Raw genomic sequence first — 19,457 nt, 5'->3', positions numbered from 1 at the left:
CATTTTGATTCCTAGCCCCACGGCGCTGCCATGTTGATGGGCCCTGGAGGGAAGAGGCACACGACCCCATCCCCGTTAGGAGCTTCCAAGAGAAACGGAAAATACATTTCAGATCAATTTATTGTGTCTAGGAATCTCTCCGACTTCTCCCAACACTTGGAACTCGTGGACAGCCAACGAAGCTTCAGGTGCAAGGTTCAGAACACAGGAAAGGAAGCAGCACTTTGTGCAGTGGCAGAGTTAAACTGCGGAACTCCGTGCCACTGCAGGCAGCGGTGGCCACCATCTTGGGTGGCTTTAAAAGATAATTAGACAAATTCACGGAGGAGGAGGAGAGGAGGCCGCAGTACTCTGCCTCCACAATCGGAGGCAGAAATGTTTCTGTACACCAGTTGTTGGAAACTGCAGGAATTATGGGGCAGAACAGGCAAGTGTGAGAACAGGGCAGTGGAATAGTGGAACAGATGAACTACTGGCCTGATCCGGCAGGCTCTTCTCAGGTCCTTTTACATATATATACATTTTTATTAATTTTTTTAATATATCAGTTCCAACAGTCATACAACATAACTTTCATCTTTTACAATATTTTATACTTCTGTCAACGCCTCTGATGATTTTTTGTTCTTTCTCACTTATTCTGCACCTCTTAATTTCTCTATTACTCTTAATTATCATTAACTAATAGTTCTTCTCATAGTCTTTCTTGCAATATTTCAAATAGTCCACATTACGAAACTTCTTGCAAACCTACTAGCGTTATACAGTGGTACCTCGGGTTATGTACTTAATTCGTTCTGGAGGTCCGTTCTTAACCTGAAACTGTTCTTAACCTGAAGCACCACTTTAGCTAATGGGGCCTCCCACTGCTGCTGCGCCGCCGTCGTGCGATTTCTGTTCTCATCCTGAAGCAATTTTCTTAACCCGAGGTACTATTTCTGGGTTAGCAGAGTCTGTAACCTGAAGCGGATGTAACCTGAAGCGTATGTAACCCAAGGTACCACTGTATGTTCATCCACAATTACTTTTCAGATAGTTTGTATATTTACTCCAGTCTTCTAAGAATCTCTGGTCCCGCAGGTTTCGAATCCTTCCTGTTCATTTATCTAATTCTGCAGAGTCCATCAATTTCATCCTCCATTCTTCTTTCGTTGGCAGTTCTTCTTGCTTCCATTTCTGTGCCAATAATATTCTTGCTGCTGGCTCTCTTAATATTCTTTGTAAAAATGTGTTTAGGTTTGCTTTTGAGAAGAGTCTTCAGCGACTCTACTCATCACGCCCCGTCACCCTTCATGGGGGAGGTGGGGGCAGAACTGGAGGTGTTGGAAGTTGGGGGTGGGAGGCCAGGAGACACGCCACCAGTTCCCTCCAGCTTCATAAGTTCTTGTCCCCCTTTTGGGTCCTCTTCACACGGGAAAAGGGCCCCAGCTCCCTTTTGAAAACAAAATCCCAAAGCACGAGGATCCAGGAGTTGTGGTAGGGAAGGTGGTCGTAATACTCCGGGGCGATTTTCCTCACCTGGAAGGAAAAACATCGAAACACTGAAAATTGGACAGAAACAGAAGAACGAGGGGTGTAAACTATGACAGGTTCTTAAAGAAATGGGAGTGCCTGATCACCTCATCTGACTCCTGAGAAATCTCTATGTGGGACAAGAAGCTACAGTTAGAACTGGATATGGAACAACCGATTGGTTCAAAATTGGGAAAGGAGTACGGCAAGGCTGTATATTGTCTCCCTGCTTATTTAACTTCTATGCAGAATTCATCATGCGAAAGGCTGGACTGGATGAATCCCAAACCAGAATTAAGATTGCCGGAAGAAATATCAACAACCTCAGATATGCAGATGACACAACCTTGATGACAGAAAGTGAGGAGGAATTAAAGAACCTTTTAATGAGGGTGAAAGAGGAGAGCACAAAATATGGTCTGAAGCTCAACATCAAAAAAACGAAGATCATGGCCACTGGTCCCATCACCTCCTGGTAAATAGAAGGGGAAGAAATGGAGGCAGTGAGAGATTTTTCTTACTTGGGCTCCATGATCACTGCAGATGGTGACAGCAGCCAAGAAATTAAAAGACGCCTGCTTCTTGGGAGAAAAGCAATGACAAACCTAGACAGCATCTTAAAAAGCAGAGACATCACCTTGCCAACAAAGGTCCGTATAGTTAAAGCTCTGGTTTTCCCAGTAGTGATGTATGGAAGTGAAAGCTGGACCATCAAGAAGGCTGATCGCCAAAGAATGGATGCTTTTGAATTCTGGTGCTGGAGGAGACTCTTGAGAGTCCCATGGACTGCAAGAAGATCCAACCTCTCCATTCTGAAGGAAATCAGCCCTGAGTGCTCACTGGAAGGACAGATCCTGAAGCTGAGGCTCCAATACTTTGGCCACCTCATGAGAAGAGAAGACTCTCTGGAAAAGACCCTGATGTTGGGAAAGATGGAGGGCACAAGGAGAAGGGGACGACAGAGGACGAGATGGTGGGACAGTGTTCTCGAAGCCACCAGCATGAGTCTGACCAAACTGCGGGAGGCAGTGGAAGACGGGAGGGCCTGGTGTGCTCTGGTCCAGGGGGTCACAAAGAGGCAGACACAACTAAACGACTCCACAACAACAAAATGCCACTCAGGGCCACCTTTACCTGGGGGTTCAGGGGGTGCAGGGCACCCGGGCGCCAAATTCTGGGGGGCACCCGAAGCCGCCTAAGCTCTTAACTATCCACCTGTTATGAAATAAATAAATACCGTATTTTTTGCACCATAACACTCACTTTTTTCCTCCTAGAAAGTAAGGGGAAATGTCTGTGCGTGTTATGGAGGAAATGCCTACGGGTGGCATGCCTACGGATTTTCCTCCTCTAAAAACTACGTGCGTGTTATGGTCGGGTGCGTGTTATAGAGCGAAAAATACGGTAATTTTGATCAAGCTAGAAAAACAAAATAAATATATAGCTAGGTACTGCCGAAATGTATACCAACTGTTTCACTAAAGGACTTTGTGCACTCATTTACCAAAGATCACAACGGCGGCGCTTGTCAAACGGGGGTGCTGGGCGGATCTTTGCCACCCCGACGGCGCATATGCTAAAGACTCCCCTGATGCCACTGATTATGGGATCTGAATTCAAGTCAGCTTCTGGGGAGGTGGAACCACCCTAACCGATGTGTTCTGGGCTGGAACTGAGATACAGTCATACCTTGGGCTACAGCCACTTCTGGTTGCGGACCGCCGAAACCTGGAAGTACCGGAACGGGTTACTTCCAGGTTTCGGCAGTCACGTACGCGCAGAACTGCTAAATTGTGCTTTGCACATGCGCAGAAGCACCGAATCACAACCTGCGCATGCGCAGACACGGGTTGCGAACACTGCGGGTTGCGAACATGCATCCCGCACGGATCACGTTCGCAACCCGAGCGTCCACTCTACACTGAAATCACAACTGCATTCACTTTCATAATGTGCACATATATCAATGAGCACATGTTCCGCAGTGGAACGGTTTCCCTCAGGAGGTGGCGGACTCTCCTTCTCTGGAGGTTTTGAAGCAGAGGTTGGATGGTCAACTGTCAGGGATGCTTTAGCTGAGATGCCTGCATTGCAAAAAAGGGTTTGGACTAGATGACCTTTGAAGGTCCCTACAGTTCTGTGATTCTACTTACTATCTTTCAAAAGAAAAAAGATCCAAATGATTCAAGACTCTCTTGTTACGCACATGGGAAAGGGACGTGATTTGCTTCATTGAATTACTATTATTTTTTCATTCCCTGTTTCATAGATTCGTAGAAATGCACAGTTGAACGGGACCCTGGGAGTTCATCTCGTCAAATCCCCTGCAAAACAGGAACCCCAGCTAAAGAATCCCTGACAGATGGCCGCCCGTTGGTTAGAAAATCTGTAACAAAGGAGAGTCTACCACCTTAGGTGGTCTGTTCCACTGCTGAACAACTCTTACGATACAATACGATAATCTTTATTGTCATTGTCCCATACAGAACAACAAAATTTTTTTGGGGGGGGGAATCTACATCAGACATTCAAAAACCAACAAGCCTGCTATCCCAGCTATCCCAGCCTGGTTAGCCTCCTAAAAACTCTGATATCCAATTTTTAAAATACAGTATACTCCCATAGAGACTCCTTACACTGCGTTTAAAATCAGAATCGCATTTGGGTAGAAACTGTTTCTCAGGCGGCTAGTCCTAGTCTTTATAACCCTGTACCTTCTTCCAGAAGGCAGAAGCTGAAAGAGATCATTTCCGGGGTGCGCACTATCCTGCGCTATCTCTGCAGCTTTCTTATGGCACCTGGAAGCGTAGATTTGATCCAAGGTGGGAAGAGTGCACCCAATTATTCTCTCCGCAGTCTTTACAACCCTGGACAGCATTGTTTTTTCCCTGACCGTGCAGCTCCCAAACCACAAACAAAGACCATAAGTTAATACACTCTCCACAGTACAGGTCCTTTGAGAGATTGTTTTTCTGGAGGATTCTCAGAAAATATAACTTCTCAGAAAATATTTAGTCAGAGAGCTCAGACACATTTCCTCTTGCCCCCTGCTCTTTATCGCTCAGTTAGAGCAAACTGGAAATTCAGGTTTTCTCCGGGTTGACATTTGCTCCGATTTAGCACTAAAGAATGGGTTTCCCCCAGAATAGGACCGGGAGTGGGGGAGGAGAACTTCCTGGACCCGTCCTTTCTAGACACAGGAGAAGTTGAAGTGTGGGTGAGCCGATAATCTCCTTTCTTGTCTCTTGAAACCGTGGGTTTGAGTCCTACCCTCCAGAACAGGAGGAAACAAACTTGCTCCATTCCCCCCCCCCCCCCCCGTGGCAGACCTAGAAATATTTGAAGGTGGCTATCTCCTCTCAACAATAGGCATATAATTCCAATCAAATTAATGGCAACCACTGGGCTAGAAGTTCTGTGAGGATTGCCAAAGGAGGGAGTCAGGCTGTGCCCTGGCCAAAGGCCAGACGGAACAGCTCCGTCTTGCAGGCCCTGCGGAAAGATGTCAAGTCCCGCAGGGCCCTAGTCTCTCGTGACAGAGTGTTCCACCAAGTCGGGGCCACGGCCAAAAAAGCCCTGACTCTGGTTGAGGCCAGCCCTGTTTCTGGGGGACAGGAGGCGGGCGGGTGTTGGGGACCCCCTGGTCCTGAATGGGGCAACTGTGCTCCTGAAGGACCAGGTGCGCAGCCTGGGAGTCATTTTGGACTCACAGCTGTCCATGGAGGCACAGGTCCATTCTGTGTCCAGGGCAGCTTTTTATCAGCTCCATCTGGTACGCAGGATGAAACCCACCCTGCCCGCAGACCCTCTGGCCAGAGTGGTGCATGCTCTGGTTATCTCCCGCTTGGACTACTGCAATGCGCTCTACATGGGGCGACCTTTGAAGGTGATTCAGAAACTGCAATTAATCCAGAATGCGGCAGCTAGACTGGGGACCAGGAGTGGCCGCTGAGACGATATAACACCAGTCCTGAAAGACCTAGATTGGATCTCAGTACGTTTCTGAGCACAATTCAAAGTGTTGGTGCTGACCTTGAAAGCCCTAAACGGCCTCGGCCCAGTATACCTGAAGGAGCATCTCCACCCCCATCGTTCTGCCCAGACGCTGAGGTCCAGCTCCGAGGGCCTTCTGGTGGTTCCCTCATTGCGAGAAGTGAGGTTACAGGGAACCAGGCAGAGGGCCTTCTCAGTGGTGGCACCCGCCCTGTGGAACACCCTCCCTTCAGATGTGAAGGAAATAAGCAGCTATCCTATCTGTAAAAGACATCTGAAGGCAGCCCTGTTTAGGGAAGTTTTTAGTATTTAATGCTGTATTGTTTTTAACACTCGATTGGGAGCCGCCCAGAGTGGCTGGGGAAACTCAGTGGGGTATAAATAATAAATTATTATTATTATTATTAAACAGAGAACTGGAGGCAGAGGGGAGGGGAATGGAATGGAGTATCTGGGAAAGGGAGATGAAGCGGCTGGCTGACTTTGATACTGCAGAGTTGCACTCTATAGGACAACATTTTGCTGCAGGTCGAAATTGTTTCAGTCACTGGGGGGTCTTGGGTATTTTAAAGGATTTTTTGGCCTAGAAGCAGTCCTCTATTCAAACGGTTGTCTCCCGTCCAAGCCTGGTTTAAAAATAAATAGCCCTGCAGAGGGTAGGAGCTCTGAAGCTCTGAAAATTACTTCTGGCACCCTGGCACCAGAATCCTAAAAAGCAAATTCGCTTGCCAAGACGCTTTCCGCTGAATCAGATAGCACCTGCCCGGAATTAAAATAAAAGGCTCTCCCTATTTGCATTTTAAAATAGCGCTTCCCTTGAAGTCGACTCTTCCTTTGTTTTCAATAAGCCGGTGTTCCGACTTTTCGACCGCAAAAGTACTGTATAGATAATAGCTGCCACCCATCTGTCTCGAGAGACAATGGAGTGCAGCGCAAGTCAAACTGCTGTTAGAAGCGCTGAAGTGACACCCCACCCCCCCGGGCGCAAGCCTGGCCACTGTGTCTGGACATCCTGGGCTGCCCAGATGACAAGACCCCCCTCAAAGCCTCTCTGAGGTGGTCCAGAGGAAAGCAGAGCAATGCGTTAGGCACTAGCTTGGCGGCAGGAGTTGCTGGAAGTGAAATAATAATAATAATAATAATAATAATAATAATAATAATAATAATTTATTACCTATACCCCGCCCATCTCTTGCTGGGTTTTCCACCACTCTGAGCGGCTTCCAACAAAATATTAAAATGCAATAGCTCGTCAAACATTAAAAGCCTCCCTAAACAGGGCTGCCTTCAGATGTCTTCTAAAAGTCAGATACAGTGGTACCTTGGGTTAATAACTTAATTCGTTCTGGAGGTCTGTTCTTAACCTGAAACTGTTCTTAACCTGAAGCACCACTTTAGCTAATGGGGCTTCCCGCTGCTGCCGCCGCGCCGCCGGAGCACGATTTCTGTTCTCATCCTGAAGCAAAGTTCTTAACCTGAGGTAATATTTCTAGGTTAGCAGAGTCTGTAACCTGAAGCGTATGTAACCCGAGGTACCACTGTAGTTGTTTATTTCCTTGACATCTGAGGGAGGGCGTTCCACAGGGCAGGCGCCACCACTGAGAAGGCCCTCTGCCTGCTTCCCTGTAACTTGGCTTCTTACAGCGAGGGAACCGCCAGAAGGCCCTCAGAGCTGGACCTCAGTGTCTGGGCAGAACGATGGGGGTGGAGACGCTCCTTCAGGTATACTGAGCCTTTGAGGACATTTAGGGCTTTCAAGGTCAGCACCAACACTTTGAACTGTGCTCGGAAACGTACTGGGAGCCAGTGTAGGTCTTTCAAGACCGGTGTTATGTGATCTCGGTGGCCACTCCCAGTCCCCAGTCTAGTTGCCGCATTCTGGATTAGTTGCAGTTTCCGGGTCACCTTCAAAGGTAGCCCCAAATAGAGCGCATTGCAGCAGTCCAAGCGGGAGATAACCAGAGCTTGCACCACTGTGGTAAGACAGTCAGAAGAAGGCGTAAATGGCCCCACCCAACCGTCTTAAGAGATTCCACTCAGTATTTGTGGAAGGGTTTCTCCTGAGCCATTTCTTCTCACAAAGATATCCCACAAAGCAGCAGAAGTTTAGTACCAGAGCTTTCCTTCTCCATATATACACATTCACACAAAGTTCAGAACTTTGCTTTGTTGCCCTACAAGGCAGTAGAAAAATCAACGCTTCAGAGCGGCTAAAATTGATTATGTCAGACTGTCTCTCTCCCACCTTTAGGGTGCCAGGATGTATGCAGAATCTTATTCTAGAATCATAGAACTGCAGAGTTGGAAGGGAACCATGAGGGTCATCTAGTCCAACCCGCTGCGATGGAGGAGTCTTTTTGCCCAGCATGCGACTCGAACTCCCAACCCTAAGATTAAGAGTCTCCCATTCAGCTCAGTCATATTGGCAGGAAGGATTACGTTAAATGGACAGGAGGCTGAATGAATCAACTGGGGGGGCACTCTGCTCTACCCTGGTATTTCCCCAACTTTCGAAATACCAGGAAACAAATGCTTCTCGCACATGCCTTTTGATTATTTCGAAACGTTATCTTTCCTGAACTAGGTGATACTGCTTCTGATCTCTTCGTAAAGTAGTTGTAGTAGACTGAGGTGTTAGCATGTAAGTAAAGCCAAAGAATGGTCAAAGGCCTGGAAACGCTGCCTTATGAGGAACGGCTAAGGGAGCTGGGCATGTTTAGCCTGGAGAAGAGGAGGTTGAGGGGTGATATGATAGCCATGTTCAAATATATAGAAGGATGTCACATAGAGGAGGGAGAAAGGTTGTTTTCTGCTGCTCCAGAGAAGCGGACACGGAGCAATGGATCCAAACTACAAGAAAGAAGATTCCACCTAAACATTAGGAAGAACTTCCTGACAGTAAGAGCTGTTTGACAGTGGAATTTGCTGCCAAGGAGTGTGGTGGAGTCTCCTACTTTGGAGGTCTTTAAGCAGAGGCTTGGCAACCATATGTCAGGAGTGCTCTGATGGTGTTTCCTGCTTGGCAGGGGGTTGGACTCGATGGCCCTTGTGGTCTCTTCCAACTCTAGGATTCTATGATTCTAAGAACCTCCCTGGCAACAGAAAAAGTAATACATACTTGTACATTCGTTTGTGCAATGAAACCACCCTTCTTTGCCTCTAAGAACTGGACCTTTCATGAAGCAGCACTAAAGACCTCCCTTTTCGTGGGGTCTCTCCTTTGATTTCCGGCCTTTTTCTATTTCAGGTAAACCTTCCCCACCCAGTAACGAATCGCAAGGTGAATTGATTTCCCCCTCAACAGTGAACGGCACCTGGACAGCAGGCAGGAACACAGACCACCTGGCTTCAGTTTTCCCCTCTGTGGTGAAATGCTGTATATGTCAGCATCGCCCTTGAGCCAGTGCGCCAACTGGACTCATGCACCTCAACCCCGACTGGGCTAGGCGAGCTGGGAAGCACCGCCAGAGACCTCCTTTCTCACAGGAACAGGTCACAGTGCTGTGGACTCACAGCTTAGAGCTGAGAGCACCGGATTCACTGTCTCAATAATACAGTCGTTGCGCAGCAGAGTTTTGCAGAGTCTTGCAGAGTATAAACCACTCGGAGAGCAGCTCTGTAGAATATCTTCCTTTTATTCTGTAACTACAACTATGATACAAAACTATATACAGAGCTGAATATTCTAAGCATAAATCAATGCTACACTGAGAGTCTGCAGCTGCTCTTAGCAGCAATCTTATCTCTAGGATCTCTAACACTCTCACTCTCTCCGATACACTGACTGACTGTCTCTCACTCACACACACACACTGATATGTTGCTGGGCAGAATAAGTAGATAGGCAGGACACGCCTCCTCCTCTCTGGAGAGTCAGCAGAGACCATCAGGAGATGATCAGGAGATTCTTGGGTATGGGAGGGGTGAAATCTCCTCAGTATATTTCTAAATTTGCATCGTCTTATAAATTAGCACATTCAAATTTGATGTAAATTGGTGTCCTCTTTTTCAATGTGATGTGTTTCCTTTCCCTGTTATGTTATTATTTTTAGCAATGCAGAGGTGGCCACTCTAGTTTTCGGCTATTTCGTGATGAATGTAACTTTTCCTTCTTTTCCTTAAAAATAATAATAATGGATTCAGTAGCTTGAGAGCTGCCCTGGGTTTGTTCTGCAAAGCAGCATACATGAGACACAGTGTTGTCTAGTGGTTAGAGTGCTGGACTAGGACCTGGGGGGAGATCTAGGTTTGAATCCCCACTCAGCTATGAAGCCCTTGGGGGCCACTCACTGTCTCTTCGCCTAACCCACCTCACAGGGTTGTTGTGAGGGTGAATAAAGAATAATAATGTAATAAATTATATGTTGAAATATAATCACCATTATAATTATCTGCTGCAGTAATAAAGATGCCCTTGGCATATTCTCTTTTGGACTGTGAGATGGCGGGAAGGGACTGAATGTTTTCTCAACGCCTACAAAGTCTGGGCTGCATGAATGCAGTTAATTAGGGCGGGGTTTTTCCTGGAATATTGCAAGATTTGATCAACAGGCAATGGCATCAAACAGGCTGGGCGGTGGAACAGTACAACTGCTTAATTGCTTATATGTGTGTCATGTACCCTGCCCCTCGAAGGCATGCAATACATTTCGCTAGGACAGGGTGGTCCAACACGCACGCGGCTCTTTTTGGGTGGCCCATGCTAAGTACGCGGGTGGCGCAGTGGGTTAAACCACAGAGCCTAGGACTTGCCAATCAGAAGGTCGGCGGTTCGAATCCCCGCGACGGGGTGAGCTCCCGTTGCTCGGTCCCTGCTCCTGCCAACCTAGCAGTTCGGAAGCACGTCAAAGTGCAAGTAGATAAATAGGTACCGCTCCAGCGGGAAGGTGAACGGCGTTTCCGTGTGCTGCTCTGGTTCGCCAGAAGCGGCTTCGTCATGCTGGCCACATGACCCGGAATCTGTACGCCGGCTCCCTTGGCCAGTAAAGCGAGATGAGCGCCGCAACCCCAGAGTCGGCCACAACTGGATCTAATGGTCAGGGGTCCCCTTTACCTTTTACCTGCTAAGTACCCAGTGAGCATTGCTGGTGGCCCAACATCAGTGCAGGATTTATATATAAGCTAAACAAGCTCTAGTTTGGGCCCCTCTGTCTTGGAGCCCCCCAAAAAATTAAAAGGGAAAAAAATCTGGATGTACATTTCCAAAATTTAAGAGTGTTTTGTGTTGTCTAGGCTCCTATGATGTAAGTCATGGGTCCCGCCTGCTAGCCTGCTCCCTCAAATATCACTGCTTTGCCAATCAGAAGGTCGGCGGTTCGAATCCCCGCGACGGGGTGAGCTCCCGTTGCTCTGTCCCTGCTCCTGCCAACCTAGCAGTTCGAAAGCACGTCAAAGTGCAAGTAGATAAATAGGTACCACTCTGGCGGGAAGGTAAACGGTGTTTCCGTGCGCTGCTCTGGTTCTCCAGAAGCGGCTTAGTCATGCTGGCCACATGACCCGGCTCCCTCGGCCAATAAAGCGAGATGAGTGCTGCAACCCCATAGTCGGCCACAACTGGACCTAATGGTCAGGGGTCCCTTTACCCTTTACATTCTGCTATTTATCATTATTAATAGTTTGCATCATACCTATTATCGAGATACCTATTAGGTCCATAGATTACCATATAGCATATATGCAACACAAAAAAACAGCAACAATTTGTTGTGGAGAAAGGACAGCTGGACATATAAAGGGCCCCGTTACCTTCAGGAGCTGAGGGCCTCATCAGACTGAAATCCGGCCCTGCCCAACGTCCAGGATCCCTCCCACAACCGGTTGATCTCTCGCGGCAGAAGTAGCAACAAATCCTTGCACTCTGGTGTTGTTCGAAAGTCCCGCCTCCCCACTTTCCCAGGAGCGTTCGGAGGGATGGAAGGCAGGGACCTTCTGTCCCGGCAGCAGCTTCTCTGTAGGGGCAAGACCTGCTGGGAAGGGCAGGTCCAGTTTCCTGGACTAAAGAGTTAACTTTGCCCAAAGCAGAGACATCACCTTGCCAACAAAGGTCCGTATAGTTAAAGCTCTGGTTTTCCCAGTAGTGATGTATGGAAGTGAGAGCTGGACCATAAAGAAGGATGATCGCCGAATAATTGCTGCTTTTGAATTCTGGTGCTGGAGGAGACTCTGGAGAGTCCCATGGACTGCAAGAAGATCAGACCTCTCCATTCTGAAGGAAATCAGCCCTGAGTGCTCACTGGAAGGACAGATCCTGAAGCTGAGGCTCCAAGACTTTGGCCACCTCATGAGAAGACTCCCTGGAAAAGACCCTGATGTTGGGAAAGATGGAGGGCACAAGGAGAAGGGGACGACAGAGGACGAGATGGTGGGACAGTGTTCTCGAAGCCACCAGCATGAGTTTGACCAAACTGCGGGAGGCAGTGGAAGACAGAAGTGCCTGGCATGCTCTGGTCCAGGGGGTCACGAAGAGTCGGACACGACTAAATGACTAAACAACAGCATTGCCCACAACTGACTCTGCCTCTTCGTTCCGAGCTGCATCTGACTCCAGCCTTGGCAAGGGCTGAGACAAGTCTGCAGTTGGTGAGACCCCACTCGCCCTTGGCGGACCCCCCTCTGCTACACCGAGCCTGGAAGGCTCTACCCGATGGCAACCCAAGAGAATCTGTTGGCCTTACCAGTGGCAACCTGCTTCCTGGGATGCTGGGGAAGTCGTGGTGCTCCATGTGGTAGCCCACGTTGAAGGTGAACCAGTTCAGGGGCCCGTAGTAGGAGACGGTGTCGTAACCCTTGGCATACATGTAGTGCTCAGCGATGAAGTGCCCAGAGAAGGGGTGGAGGCCCATGGCCAAGAGGGTTCCAGCGACCATGTAGACCACAGGCGTGAAGCCCCATAAGCTGTAGATGAGGAGGTCATAGCCCATTTGGACAGCCACGTTAATGACCTCCATCTTGGAGATGGGTTTGGGGTTGATGAAGAGCGGCCGCAGGACATAGAGGAGAGGTTGTAGAAAGACCCAGAGGAACTTCCTCAGCGGGGTGTTGAAGAAGTGTCCCTCCACCTCGCTGGGGACGTCGACATCCAACCCTTCCACGGCCAGGAAGCGGTGGTGGTCGACGTGGTACTTCTTGAAGGAGGTGGCGTAGGGGACGCCAATGGGCAGGTTGGCGAACATGCCGAAGAAGCGGTTCCACTTGGCCTTGTTGTTGCCGAAAGGCACGTTGTGGGAGATGTCGTGGATGGCCAGTGCCAGCGAGTGGTTGACGCAGCCCCCAAAGGCGTAGGCCCAGAAGAAGACCCACTTCCAAGGCAAGCCCTTCACCAGGTAGCAGGCCAGAAGCTGAGTCAGGACCATGAGGGTCACCACCCACTTCATGTTGGGATCGGGGCCCATCAGCTTCTTGATCTCCGGGTACTTAGCTGTTGTGGAGGAAAAGAGGGGTGAGAGGGGGAAGCAATAGCGTTAGTTGGTGTGGCAGTGAATCGCAGGCAGAGAGAGGGTAATAATAATAATAATAATAATAATAATAATAATAATAATAATACAGTGGTACCTCTGGATGCGAACGGGATTCATTCTGGAGTCCCATTCACATCCTGAAGCGAACATAACATGCAACTGCGCATCTGCGCATGCGCGGGTTGCATCTCGCCGCTTCCGCGCATGTTTGTGACGTCATTTTGAGCGTCTGTGCAAGCGCAACCCGAAAATATTCATCCCGAAGCCACTTCAACCCGAGGTATGACGGTAATAATAATAATATTAATAATATTTTTTTACTTATACCCCACCAATCCTTGAGGTTACCTGTTTCCTATTAAGCTGTCTAGGGTTTCATACATCAGCATCAATACCTTGAACTAAGCTAGAGATTTCCTGACAGCCAGCAAGGAGCTTTTAGTGACTGCATAATACATGTATCTGACGAAGTGTACATGCACACGAACGCTCATACCAATAGCAAACTGAGTTGGTCTCTAAGGTGCTACTGGAAGGAATTTTTTTATTTTGTTTCGACTTAGGCTGACCAACACGGCTACCTACCTGCATAATACATGGGTGCAGAGTTGTTCTGGCCAAAGGCTGCGTTGCCACACGCAGCACGAGCTCCAGTTTCTGAACCAACATTATTATTATTATTATTATTAATTATTTCTACCCCACCCATCTGGCTGGGTTTCCCCAGCCACTCTGGGCAGCTTCCAACAAAGGATTAAAAAAACATTACAACACCAGTCATTAAAAACTTCTTTAAAACTTCATAAACACTGTTGTCCTGCTGGGAATTTCAGTCTGAAATTTCAGACTGAAATCCCCAGGTGTCAAAAAAGGTTATTTATGTATGCTACTACTGTGGCCCGTGTTTCGTTAGCCCAGAAATGGAAAACGAGCGAGGTCCCAACTCACCAAGGGTGGCAATTTAAGTTGACAGAATATGCACAACTCACAGACTTAACATATAGAATAAGAGAACAAGAAAAACATGTTTAAAAAAGATTGGAAAACGCTTATTGAATATACGGGAAATAATTGTGTACAGCTGAAAACGCTGGCAGCATTAAGATAAATTCAACAGCGCAAACAAGTTTTGATGGATGCAATAATGGAACACCGATTGGTGTAGCTTTTGAAAAGCATGCAGGGATTTATGATATATAAAATGAACCATGGAAAGAGAAGAAAGGAAGTCATTGATATCTTAAGGGTGTAAAATGAGTATTTTAAATTGTAAAACAAAATTTAATAAAAATTATATACAGTGGTACCTCGGTTTAAGAACAGCGCTGTTTACGAACGATTCAGTTTATGAACTCTGCAAAACCGGAAGTAGTGTCCCGGTTTGCGAACTTTACCTCGGCTTAAGAACAGAAGCCGAATGGCGGAAGGGGACCGGCGGCGGGAAGCCTCATTAGGGAAAGCATGCCTTGGTTTAAGAACGGTTTCGGTTTAAGGACGGGCTTCCGGAACGGATTAAGTTCGTAAACTGAGGTAAAAGGTAAAGGGACCCCTGACTATTAGGTCCAGTCGTGGCCGACTCTGGGGTTGCGGCGCTCATCTCGCTTTACTGGCCGAGGGAGCCGGCGTACAGCTTCCGGGTCATGTGGCCAGCATGACTAAGCCGCTTCTGGCGAACCAGAGCAGCGCACGGAAACACCATTTACCGTCCCGCCGGAGCGGTACCTATCTATCTACTTGCAGTTTGAGGTGCTTTCGAACTGCTAGGTTGGCAGGAGCAGGGACCGAGCAACGGGAGCTCACCCCATCGCGGGGATTTGAACCGCCGACCTTCTGATCAGCAAGTCCTAGGCTCTGTGGTTTAACCCACAGCGCCACCCGCGTCCCTAAATGGAGGTACCACTGCGTATATATATGCTTGTGGGCTTCCCATTGGGGGATCTGGTTGTCAGGGACTGGTTGGATGCAGAGGAGCGGTGGGAGGGGCCAGCTGGGGAACCCCCAAGGGAGATCCCAATAGAGGAAGGCTTGGAGCCCGGGGATTGGTTGTGGGACACTGAGGAGAGGTCAGAGGAGGAAGCTTGGGAAGAGATGCTGGATACGGAAGGGACAACGGGCTTTAGTGAGCAGGAGGAGCCTGTGATAGAGAGCAGTTCAGACTCCGATGATGAAGCAGAGGAGAGGAGTCTACAGACCGTTGAAGCACCCCAGGAGTTCCCCCCACTGGTGTAGTGATGAGGTGGAATTGCTATGAGGAATTATAACAAATATAGAATAAGCCATCTGTGTCAGCAATGAAAGCATTGTGTTGACTGGGTTTAAACTATTTTGATATGATTTTTGATCAATCCACACCTCTGCATCCCTGTTCCATTTCTCTTTATTGACAAGTCACGTGCACAGCCCAGTTGCTTCGCCAGGCAGGCATCCTCGGTCATCAAAGACAGTGGGCAGTTTCTTTGATGTAGGATGTTAATCTTAGGGCCAGGAAACAGGTCTCACATGAAGGTGATAATGATCGCTGTCCTCCTGGCCATCCTCCTTATCATGTATGTTGCTTGTTTATCACCTCCCGGGGTTGCCAAATGCAGTCCTTTGTAGTTCTGTTTTGTTTACCCCAGAAATATGCGTGCTTAATTAGTTTCGGTAATTTAACTTTGTCCCCATGTGGGGTTTGTTGAAATGCTCAGAAGAAATCTGATTGGTTCTTACGAACACTCTGTAAAAGTTCTTTTGTGAATAAAACGACCTGGGCCAGGGGGTGGAGAGACAGGTTATTATACACACCCTTCCCAGAGTCTTGCTGGTTCAAGCCTCTGTGTATATTCTTATTAATCAGAGTTCAATCCTTCCTTTGTGTTGGGAATGCCTCACACTGGCTGCGACAAGCTCCCCTCCCCGCTGGTCTCCAAGAACGCGCAGGATAACGAGGAGAGCGGAGCGAAGGCCAGATGTGCGCAGATGCAGTTTGAGACTGCTTGGGAAACATCTGGAAGAGGAGGAGCCTTAGGAGGGGTGCAAGGCAAGGACCCTCAGTCCTGGCCAGAGGTGTTGGGAAGAGTTGCTGAGATGCATGCCATTTCCTGGACTAAAGGGATGCTGGACTCGAATAACTTGGCCCTTGGGCCTGATGCAGCTAAAGGTCTGTCGTGTTCCTTAAGCACCAAAAGGGGAAAGGGAAGAGAGAACAAAACGATCTGTGTCTAAATCTCTGGCCGTGGAGTCATTGCACTTCTTGGCAAAAGAGGTTTTCTCGGAAAAATAACGCCCACGTAAGATGCAACATCTCCTAGTGTGTCACGTAGCAATGGCGCTGGGCCATTCCACCTTACCAGAGCTGAGATAATTAGAGAGTATGATTCTGAATGGTGCTGGATTTCTCAGGAACGTTGTAAAAGGTTCCTGGAACTCATCTTTCGCTTCCAGGTGGAGACATGTTGCTGCCTTAGTCATAGAATCATAGAACTATAGAGTTGGCATGCGCCCTGCAATGCGGGAATCTCAACTCAAGCACCCATAAAGACGGCCAAAATCTACAGAATTCTATCTTTCTTCCTTTTTCTTTTTCTCTCTGTAATTTTAAATTCTCAATAAATATCATTTAAAAAAATAAATAATAAAAGCACGGAGCAAAAGGTAAGCGCAAATAATCCCTGCATCTCTCCTCTAATCTTTCACACCCTGATATGTACCCATGAAATCAGGTACGAATGTTCTCAAGAAGGGGTGTGCCTGCAGATTTGTGTTTCATTGAATTGATTTATGGATTGATTGATTAAATTAAAGCATGTCAGAATACGCACAACCTATTTTCAGCCTTTCCACAACCCCATGAGAGAAGCGTTAAGAGGACAGAGATAGTGGGGCTTGTTCTCCCACCCTCCTCCTCAATTCCCCCGGGATGTCCTGCATGCAACATGGCAAAGGCTCCTTGGGGCAGCGGCAGGGCAGGGGGCATCACCCCACAGTTCACATGGCTTTAGGGTAGTGGCAGACCTACATTCTGGGGGCTCTGAAGCCTGAACTGCCATGGGACCCCTATCACTGTTATCTTCTTCCATAGGGTTAAAGGTAAAGGTAAAGGGACCCCTGACTATTAGGTCCAGTCTTGGCTGACTCTGGGGTTGCGGCGCTCATCTCGCTTTATTGGCCGAGGGAGCCAGAGTACAGCTTCCGGGTCATGTGGCCAGCAGGACTAAGCCGCTTCTGGCAAACCAGAGCAGCACACGGAAACGCCGTTTACCTTCCCGCCAGATTGGTCCCTATTTATCTACTTGCACTTGACATGCTTTCGAACTGCTAGGTTGGCAGGAGCAGGGACCAAGTAATGGGAGCTCACCCCGTTGCGGGGATTTGAACCGCTGACCTTCTGATTGGCAAGTCCTAGGCTCTGTGGTTTAACCCACAGCGCCACCGGCGTCCCTCTCTTGTGGCATAAGGTTAAGCATATACATGCATAAACACATATTTCTAACAAACACATACGCCCCAACATTTCTCTGATGAAAATAGGGCTGTCCTATTCAACAACAACAATGATAATAACTTTACTATTTATACCCGCCCATCTTATGTGGTTGCCCCAGCCACTCTGGGTGGCTTCCAACATGCATACAAACATAATAAAACAGTAAATATTTAAAAACTTCCCTATACAGAGCTGCCTTCAGATGCAACGGGGGGTCAGATAACTCCATACCCTCCAACATTTCTCTGATGAAAATAGGGATGTCCTAAGGAAAAGGGACGTGGGTGGCCACATGACCCGGAAGCTGTACACCGCCTTCCTCGGCCAATAAAGCGAGATGAGCGCCGCAACCCCAGAGTCGGCCACGACTGGACCTAATGGTCAGGGGTCCCTTTACCTTCAAGGAAAAACAGGACATTCAAGGATCAATTCAGAAACCGGGAGGGCTTCTGCAAATCCAGGAATATCTCTAGAAAATAGAGACATTTGGAGGGTCTACAGATGGATCTCAAACTCTTGCGAAAGGTCCTAGCCAAATAATCCTAGCACACTGAAATGGTAACTCTAGTAGACGGTTCTATGTCTCTTAGTAGTGTCTGCAGGAATACACATCAGCGCCGGACACGCATGACGATTCAGACACGCACCTTGGAACAGCAGAGGGCCAACATGGTCCTGGGGGCCAGGGCTGGATTAACGTATAAACAAGCTCTAGCGTAGGGCTCCAGTCTCTTGGGGGCCCCAAAAAAATTAAAGTAAAAAAACAACTGGATGTACATTTCTAAAATAAAAGATAAAAAACAGATAAAATAAAAACTAAATACAGCAACAGTGTGTTGTGTTGTGTTGTGTTGTGTTGTGTTGTGTTGTGTTGTGTTGTGTTGTGTTGTGTTGTGTTGTGTTGTTGCGTTGGCTCCTATGATGTAAGCAATGGGCCCCGCCTGCTTTTATTAACTACAATTGCATTGTACAGGTTATAAAACTTAATTTCATTTTAATAAAGCTACTTATAATTATTAGAAGTTTGCATCATATATTACCTATTATTATTTCATGTTATAGCAAGTTTCCAGAGCCTACTAGATTATGAGTCCTTGCAAATTGTGTTTCTAAAGAAACTTCTGTTATTACCAAATGCCAATGGGCTTGCATTATTCGGTTTGTTATGAAGCAAAAAATCATTTTAAGTTAAGAGCTTAATAATTATTTCACTATTAATATGCTTCTTCTCAACTGTATTTCACTACTAATAAACTTCTTAAGTCTATTAGTAGTGAAATACAATTACTAATTTCACTTCTTAATTGTACTTCAGTTCAACGATTACTTTGATAAAATACATATTTTGGGATGTGCAAAGGGCTTGAGATCCCTATGAGGTCCATAAATGACCATCTGGCATATATTAAACACAAAAAACAGCGACGATTTGTTGTGGACAAAGGACAGCTGGACATATCAAGGGCCCCATTACCTTCAGGAGCTCCTTAGGGCCTCATCCAACCTAAATCCAGCCCTTCTTGGTGCTGGTAGCCCCGTCAGTCCAGTTCCCTACCCACCTGGTCCCAGTTCACCCACTTCGCCCTTCACCCGCCCCTCCAGTCTCTGCCCTTGGCAGAGTCCTCCACCTGCCACCTCACCCAGGATCTCCTTCCTTCGGCTTGTGTGGGGCTGGTCTGTGTAGACCCACTCGAAGTCATCTCTGCTCCCGGTGTTGGCCATGGGGAGGACCTCTCTGAGCCTGACTCAAGACTCTCCCCGCTTTTATGGAGAGTCGCTTGGGGTGTGATCCCCACAGCTGCCTTCTGAGAGTAAGGTGAGACTACCCTTCTTGAACCCAAATCCTGTCCAACCTGCTGGACTAAGGCACCTGCTCAACCAGTTTGCTCCCCTGAGGAATTCCTACCTCCGTGGGCAACTATAGATTCGCACTTTAGAAAGTGTGTCATTGTCACGTGCAACTAGCTCCTCTGCCGTGAAGATGATGATTCGCTATCTTCAAATGGAATGTAATTGTGGAATACGGTGTG

General features: G+C 47.8%; 1 protein-coding gene across 1 annotated transcript; it reads right to left on the bottom strand.

Moving 5' to 3' along the window:
- Nucleotides 1-102: 102 nt before the first annotated feature.
- On the bottom strand, nucleotides 103-19,248 carry LOC310712882 (sphingolipid delta(4)-desaturase/C4-monooxygenase DES2-like). The gene is made up of 3 exons (XM_083516322.1): nucleotides 19,068-19,248; nucleotides 12,180-12,922; nucleotides 103-1,518 (listed from the first exon to the last, which is right to left on the bottom strand). Exons 1-3 carry the CDS (start codon nucleotides 19,147-19,149, stop codon nucleotides 1,375-1,377), a joined length of 969 nt encoding a protein of 322 aa, XP_083372448.1. The 5' UTR covers nucleotides 19,150-19,248; the 3' UTR covers nucleotides 103-1,374.
- Nucleotides 19,249-19,457: the final 209 nt, after the last annotated feature.

Source organism: Podarcis liolepis, assembly GCF_965112155.1.
Source record: "Podarcis liolepis genome assembly, chromosome: 7".
Lineage (NCBI taxonomy): Eukaryota > Metazoa > Chordata > Lepidosauria > Squamata > Lacertidae > Podarcis > Podarcis liolepis.
Note: the sequence above shows the minus strand (reverse complement) of the source record. Positions and strands in the feature narration are given on the sequence as shown.